General features: G+C 37.0%; 1 protein-coding gene across 1 annotated transcript; it reads right to left on the minus strand.

Annotated features, from left to right (window-relative positions):
* Positions 1–2,772: 2,772 nt before the first annotated feature.
* Positions 2,773–7,350, minus strand: LOC100803389 (uncharacterized). The gene is made up of 5 exons (XM_014772111.1): positions 4,390–7,350; positions 4,207–4,293; positions 3,829–4,098; positions 3,275–3,319; positions 2,773–3,171 (listed from the first exon to the last, which is right to left on the minus strand). Exons 1-5 carry the CDS (start codon positions 7,348–7,350, stop codon positions 2,773–2,775), a joined length of 3,762 nt encoding a protein of 1,253 aa, XP_014627597.1.
* Positions 7,351–8,343: the final 993 nt, after the last annotated feature.

Below are 8,343 nucleotides of genomic sequence, written 5' to 3' on the forward strand. Positions count from 1 at the left end.
TGCGGCTCAATTTTATAGCAAAATATCTAAACCAATTCGTAAATTTGATAGCATTAGGCTCCATCTACAGTAGCAACCCCTATCTGTTTCGAATGAAATCGAAATACTTCTGTTGATTAAAAAATAATAGCCTACAAATTATCTAATTTCAGCGATATAACTTTTAACCAATTTAGAAACTTCAACCTGCTCACCTTGCTCTATTTTTAATCAATTGAAGCATAACTTATAATGCTCTCTCACATAAGCAGATTTTGCATGTAATAAGATCAAACTAGGCGCGAGACATTTACTCGAAAAGGAAAAAAACCCCTTCAAATAACCTTATGAAATATTGCCTAAATACGTATTACTGCACATGGTGATGAAGAAATTCAATTCAGAAGGAAATTCAATTTTTTTTTAAAGAAAAGATTGATTATAGAGATACACAGATTTCTAAAAAAGAATTTCAAACCGCAAAATATGAAATGCATGTTTTATCAGTAACCAAACACATTAAATGAAGCAAAAACACACTCTTTCAAATTCAATACCAAATATCATTATCTCTCGTTTTAGATAAAAGATCATCCAATAAAAGGAAACATACATTTTTTTAGAGTGAATTACATATCCTATGCAAATTAATGCAAAAAAATAAATAACAAAAGGATGAAAAATTAATGATATGAACAAAATAAATTCAAAGAGACATTCAGAAATTTTGGGGGAACCGTAAAAGAAAGGATATGAAGTGTTTCAATAGTTTATTTTTTTCAAATTGCAATCTAAAAAGACCAAGATTGGCATCGACATGCACATCCTAGCTTGCAGTAGCGACTTCCAGTGATGTCAAACATTGATAGCAATACAGAAGGAACAAAGGCTTTTGCAACGTGACTCAAGCGAGACTTAATGCAGACGGCGACTTTGTGTTGAAAATTGTTAAAAAAACAAACATGCACAAATTCCCAACACAAAAACGCATTAGAAGTACTGAAAATGTTTAACTTTAAGACTTTGGAGAGTCTATGAAAAAAAAAACATCCCCAAACCCTTAAAAAATAAAAAGTTTTACAAACCTTTTATTTTCATCCTCTAATGCTTTTGACTTCGATGACGGTAAGATCACTTCAATATGCGTGCAATGGGTTTGTGATCAATCATCTACCAAAGAAAAATCATGACGGCAGGAAAAAAGTAGACCAAAAGGACAAAGAAGAAAGAAGAGAAAATGAAGTGTAGGGAATAGGGAGAGAAAAGAACATGCGATTTTTTATCCTTGAGAATTCTTATCACAGTTGTCAGTCAGTGCCTCTTCTGTTCTCAAATACTTCGAGATATACGTTTAAAATTTGAAAGTAATAATTAGAGAATTATTACCAATTATTGCACATATTAATTATGAAATTACTACCAATTATTGTATTAAGTTACTAATTTAGCCTTCATATGCATGAAATTTACATAAATGCACTAGACCTTCCTTTTATATATTGGAGACACCTTGGAAATTCTCTTATTTATTTATATCAATTATTAAATTGTAAAAGTAGACATTCTTATGTCATGTACGCACTTCCTTTTTTTTTTTTTTTACATTTTAATCAAATTAAAATTCAAGATTTATGTGCACGTACATAACGCCTTGGATTGTTCAGGTATTACACATCTAGACCTTTGTTGATACTTCCACATATGTTTTCTCTTATTGTTGATGCGGGGAGCACTATTAATAATGTTTTGTGCTCCGGTTGCAAACAGTTGCGAGCATCCGAGTAATGCCTTTTTTGTGTTATTTTTTTCCCTTTATTTTTTGCATAAGTATATCAGATTATTTGTGCTTAGATTGATTATCTAATACTTTTTTTCAAATGGAACCTTTCCTTGGTTAATTTGGATGGCTTTATTAAAAATCGAAAATGTGTGCCTAGGGTGTTAAAGAATAGGACAACTTGGTTTGTCGTTTTGGTTTAGGCTTTTCTAGGTGAGAGTAAAAAATGAAAGGTGTCAATTGGAGGAGTGAAGATTGATAGGATTTTTGGATAGGTGGAAGTGGTGTTGGTTTGAGTGGGAGAAGGATTTGGTGGAAGAGTTGAACTTGCATGTGAACAACATTCAAATTCATGATGGTGATTGTGACACTTGGTGGTGGGATCATGATCCTAGTGGGATGTATAGTGTAATTAGCTCCGCTTACAAGGCACTTATGAGTTTCACTATAGGTCACAAGAGCAAAAGGTTTTTTCTTTTATTTGGGATCTACAAATTCCATCTAAGGTTGCTCATTTTGTGTGGAGGATAATTCATGATAGACTCCCAACAAAAGATAATCTTAATAAAAGAAATGCCATGGGGGAGAAACAAAGTCTATTGTGTCCATTTTTGCCAATTGGAAGATGAAACTTGCACCCATATTTTTTTTCACTTACCCAAAGGTTGAAAGAATATGGAAGTTGTGTTATAATTGGCTAAGCGGGTCTGTGGTTTGTGCAAGTAACACCATATCTCATCTATGGCAACATGGTCATTTTGTCGGCAACAAAGAGGCCAACAAGGAACCATGGTATGCGGTGTGGTGTGCAACTTTATGGTGCATTTGGAGGAAAAGGAATGAATGTATTTTTAATGAAGGGTCCTGTAACAGTGGTACTACAAGCAGCAAGAAAAGGCAATGGAAAACATAACTTGCATTGATTAAAATTCCCTTTCAGCAGTACAATTACAGAAATTTTAGAAAGGAAGAACAGAGAGAAAGATAACTGACAAGGAAGGAGGAAAAAAACCCCTTCACAGAAAATCAGTCAGCCTGGAGTTAGTTATTTTGGCCCTCATGCTTCGTCTCTCTCCTTCCTCATTTTCCATGTGTCTTCTTGCTTTGGTCCCACCTTTTCCTTCTTCATTTTCCATTACTGCTGCACTTGTTACATTACCTTCCCCTTTAAAAGAAAACTTGTCCTCAAGGTTGAAGTTAGGAAAAGCAAGTTTAATTGCTGAAGTATCTTCCCATGTAGCTTCATCATCTTCCAAACCTTCCCACTTAATTAGTTGTTGTTGCACTTGTTGGTGGTTCCTAAGAATAACCCTTGATTGTAAGACCATCTCTGGTTGCAAAACAGGTTGCATTTCGGAGTTTGTGATAGGTAATGGCACATAAGGTTGAGCATGATCTCCTTTACATAATTTCAACTGAGAGCAATGAAAAACCGGATGGATTCTAGCAAATGGAGGTAAGAAAAGTTTGTAGGCTACTCTACCAATTTTCTCAATCACAGGAAATGGTCCAAAGTACCTCAGTGTGAGTTTCTAATTTTTTCTCAAGGACACTGAATGCTGCCTATAGGGTTGAAGTTTCACCAATACTATGTCACCAATTGCCAATTGAAAGGGCTTTCTTCTTGCATCAGCATAATTCTTCATGTGTTGCTGTGCTTTTTGTAAATTCACCTTCAATCTACTGATTACAACATCTCTTTGCATCAACTGTTCTTGAACACTAGGAGGGTCTTGAATGTTGAATGTGTACTTGATTAAAGGAGGTGGCTCGCGACCATAAACTGCTTTGAAAGGAGTTATGCCAGTGTTGTGATGAAAGGAAGAATTGTACCAAAATTATGCCCACGACAACAATTTATACCACTCCTTAGGATTCTCAAAGGTAAAGCACCTTAAATACATCTCAATGCATTTGTTCAAAGCCTCGGACTGTCCATCTGTTTGCGGATGGTATGCGGTGCTTAATTTCAAAGTAGTTCCACTCAACTTAAACAAGTGTTGCCAAAAATGACTAGTAAACACTTTATCTCGATCGGAGACAATTGTCCTTGGAAATCCATGAAGTTTTACTATAGTTTTCATGAACAACTCAGCAACTTGTTTGCTATTAAAGTCAGACTTCAAACTAGCCAAATGAGCATACTTGGAAAGCCTATCAATGACTACCATAATGACTGTATGTCCATTGGAAGAAGGAAGGCCAGTGATGAAATCCATAGCTACATCTTCCCAAATTTGCTCTGGAATTGGTAGTGGTTCGAGCAAGCCTGATGGTAATGATGTATCATGTTTAGCCTGTTGACAAATGAGACAACTTTGAACAAACTCCTTGATGTCTTGCTGCATACCATGCCAATAAAATTGAGAAGCAATTCTCTGTAATGTTCTGATAAATCCGGAGTGTCCTCCCAACAATGTACTGTGAAACTCGTATAAAATTTTATTTACCACTTCATGGCCTCGTGGTAACACTAGACGACCTTTCCAATACAATAACTTATCAGAAACTGAATAACTCGGATTTGGAGGCTTGTTCTGCAAACAAAGCTACATAATTAGACTCAATTGTTTGTCCTGTGCAAGGGCTTCCCTCAATTCTGGAATCAGCTGTAACTTAGGTTGAGATATAACCATCATAAAAGCTCTAGAAAGAGAATCAGCAGCTACATTCTCTTTTCCTGACTTATACTCAATGGTGAAATCATAACCAATCAACTTATGCAACCAGTTTTGCTGCTCTGGTGTGTGAACAACTTGATCAGTGAGTGACTTAAGGCTCTTTTGATCCGTCTTGATGACAAATTTGTGACCTAGAAGATAATGCCTGAATTTTGCTATTGCTTCAGTAATAGCAAAGAACTCCCTTGCATAAGCTGATTGTTTTTGCATTCTAACATTCAACTTTTTTGAAAAGTAAGCAATGGGGTGTTGCATTTGACTCAGTACAACACCTACACCTATTCCCGATGCATCTGTTTCCAAGGTAAAAGGCTTCGAAAAGTCTGGTAGGGCTAAAACTGGAGCTTGTGTGATAACATTTTTGAGCTTATTGAAAGCTTCATCTGCATCTACTCCCCACATGAATTTATCTTTCTTAAGCAAATCAGTCAAAGGTGCTGAAATTACTGCATAAGATTTGATAAATTTTCTGTAATATCCAGTGAGCCCGAGAAAGCCTCTCAATTGTTTAATGTTAATAGGTGCTGGCCAATCCAAAACTGCCTGTACTTTGTCTTTATCCATTGACACACCTTGGCCTGAAACAGTATGTCCAAGGTAATCCACTTTTGGCAACCCAAATGAACATTTGGATAGTTTGGCATATAACTGGTGCTTTTGCAGCAATTGAAGGACCAGTTCCAAATGTAGAAGATGCTCTTTCCAAGTAGAACTATATACTAATATATCATCAAAGAAAACCAGGACAAATTTTCTAAGGAAGTCTTTGAAAACATCATTCATGAGGCTTTGGAAGGTAGCAGGGGCGTTGGTAAGCCCAAATGGCAGGACTAACCATTCATAGTGCCCTTGATGAGTTCTAAAAGCAGTTTTGTGTCTATCTTCAGCAGCCACAAGAATTTGGTGATAACCTGATCTCAGGTCAAGCTTGGAAAAATAATTAGAGCCATATAACTCATCAATGAGTTCATCAACAGTTGGGATTGGGAAGCTGTCCTTAATTGTTATTGCATTCAACGCTCTATAATCAGTACAAAACCGCCACGTTCCATCCTTTTTCTTTACCAAAATGATTGGTGAATAAAATGGACTAGTGTTGGGTGTGATGATGCTTGCAGCAAGCATTTCTTGTACCATAGTTTCAATTTGTTGTTTCTGACTATGGGGATATCTATAAGGTCTCACCTTCACTGGTTTGGCATCCTTTACCAATGGAATGGTATGGTTCTGAGTTCTTGAAGGAGGTAGTTCATTAGGCACAACAAAGATACTTCTATAATTATGCAACAACATCACCAAATCTGGTTCCATATCTTTAGGTAATTCAAGCCATTTATCCTCAGGCACATCCTGGTGCTTATACTGCAAGGTAAAAACTTCAGCTATAGCATGTGTATGATTCATTCTCCTCAGTTGGTTAAATTCAGCAGGGCCCGGTAATTTAGGTTGGTCACCATGCAATGTGACAAACTGATTGTCCTTGTAGAACTTCAAGGTAAGCTGGCTATAATCAGAAACATGAGGACCCAATGTAGCAAGCCAAGTGGCTCCAAGTACCAAATCAGAACCAGCAATTGGTAGAAGGTACACAGGTAATTTGAGAGAATGACCTTGAACCATGACTTCTAGTTGCTTCACCAAACCTTCAGCAATTAATGAGTTTCCATTTCCCCCAAGGACTTGGAAATTGGAAGCAAGTTCAATTGGAAGCTTCAGACAATTAGCAATCCTTGGTTGCAAAAAATTATCTGAACTACCACTATCAAGTAATATTTGAACCACCATGCCATTAATTGTACCACTAAACTTCATAGTTCCTAGGCCAAAGGAACCTTTAAGGGCATTATAAGATAGATGATGGTCTAAATTCAAATTTCCCATGGTTTCCTCAATTCTAGGAGGTGGTTCTAGTTGCACTTCAACATTTTCATCCTCATCCATTTGCAATAGTAGGTATTGCCGATTAGGACACCTATGAGAAGAAGTGAAATTCTCATCACATGTATAACATAGCCCTTTCTCCCTTCGAATCTGCATTTCCGCTGGTGACATTCTTCTAACATTTCCTGGTTTTGGAAAATTGGAGTTGTAATTCATTTTGGGGCTTGGAAGTAAGGGTGGTAGGCTTGTGGATTTGATTGACTGAGAAGAAGGTAGGCTTGTATTTATGTTTGTGTTTTTGTTACGATTTTGGTAGGGACTTTGAAATGGCTTGTGCTTAGGTAAGTATTTCTCCTCAAATAGCTTGGCCAAAGATACACAGCGTAGTAGTGTAGTTGGTGATTGGGCTATTACATCACGTTGAATATCGGGTTTAAGTCCTCCCACAAAGCAATCAATCAAAGCTTCACTAGTAACACCTTGTACGCGGTTTGCAAGAGCAGTGAACTGAGTGTAATAATCATGAACAGATCCGATTTGTGACAATTTGAATAACTGAGATCTAGTACATTCATATGGAGATGGACCAAATTCCAGTTCTAAAGCACGAGTAAAATCAATCCATGACTGAAATGGAGTAGATTGATTAGTCATTTGAAACCAGGGAACTACCTCTTTTTCCATGTGAATTGCAACAATGGTAAGACGTTGAGTATCTGAAGTGTTGTAGTAGTCAAAAAATTGCTCAGCCTTGAAAATCCATTGAAGAACTTCAGATCCGTCGAAACGAGGGAAGTCAAGTTTCACATTGCGTACCTGAAACGGTGGAGGAGACGACGAACCTCCAATGGAGTTGTTTCCCGCTATGTTCATGTGCAGATTCGCACCAGCATTGTTCGATTTCAGCAATGTGTCCATCGCATCCTCTAGAGTTTCGAATCGTGATTTGTTCTCTTGCCTATCGGCTTCTAACATCTCGAGCATCTTGGACACGTTCACAGAAAGCTTCTTAAGACGTGTATTATCTGTCATGTTCGAAGAATGAAAGCACCAAATGTAACAGTGGTACTACAAGCAGCAAGAAAAGGCAATGGAAAACATAACTTGCATTGATTAAAATTCCCTTTCAACAGTACAATTACATAAATTTTAGAAAGGAAGAACAAAGAGAAAGATAACTGACAAGGAAGGAGGAAATGATGTCACTTCATAACTGCCCACTCTCTCTCACGTTTTACTTTTTAAACTACTTTTGGGACCACAGAAAATCAGTCAGCCTGGAGTTAGTTATTTTGGCCCTTATGCTTCGTCTCTCTCCTTCCTCATTTGCCATGTGTCTTCTTGCTTTGGTCCCACCTTTTCCTTCTTCATTTTCCACTACTGCTACACTTGTTACAGGTCCTTTGTTGAGTTGGAAGTGATAGAGCAAGTGGAATTCATGGCATGGACTTGGATGAAATGTAAGATCCAATCCTTGATGTACCCTTTCACATTATGGTCTTCAAATCATGCGGCATGCCTAAGTTTGTGAGGAAATTTAATTGTTGGATGTTGAAGACCTAATGCTACGTGATATGGAAGCTGCACATTTTCTCTTATATTGCATGTTTTACGTGTGTTATGGGTGAGATTGTAGGAAGCAGTTATTGATGATGGTGAAATATATGTAGCTTTAGTATTGAATGCTTGGTGCTTGTTGACAGAGGTCATGGTGTCCTATTTTGGCAGCAGGTATTTATGGGTTGATACAAGAGCATTTTAATGTTGTTGGGATTGATTCGGTAGCCAATGCTGGGTATGTTTTTTGAATATAGGGTTATTATCTATTTTTATTGTGAGAATGGTAAAAATAGTAAAAACCTTTTAAACGTAATTTATTGTGTAATCCTCTTGTATATGGGTTTAGGTACCCCTTGTGCCTATATCTATATTTTCTTTTTTCTTTGGCCGACCATATTTTCTCTTTATTTATGCGGTGAGTGTCATCTTCTTGGTTTATTCTTCTCACCAATGTAAACTCTCTCT

This window comes from Glycine max, chromosome 2 (assembly GCF_000004515.6).
Source record: "Glycine max cultivar Williams 82 chromosome 2, Glycine_max_v4.0, whole genome shotgun sequence".
Lineage (NCBI taxonomy): Eukaryota > Viridiplantae > Streptophyta > Magnoliopsida > Fabales > Fabaceae > Glycine > Glycine max.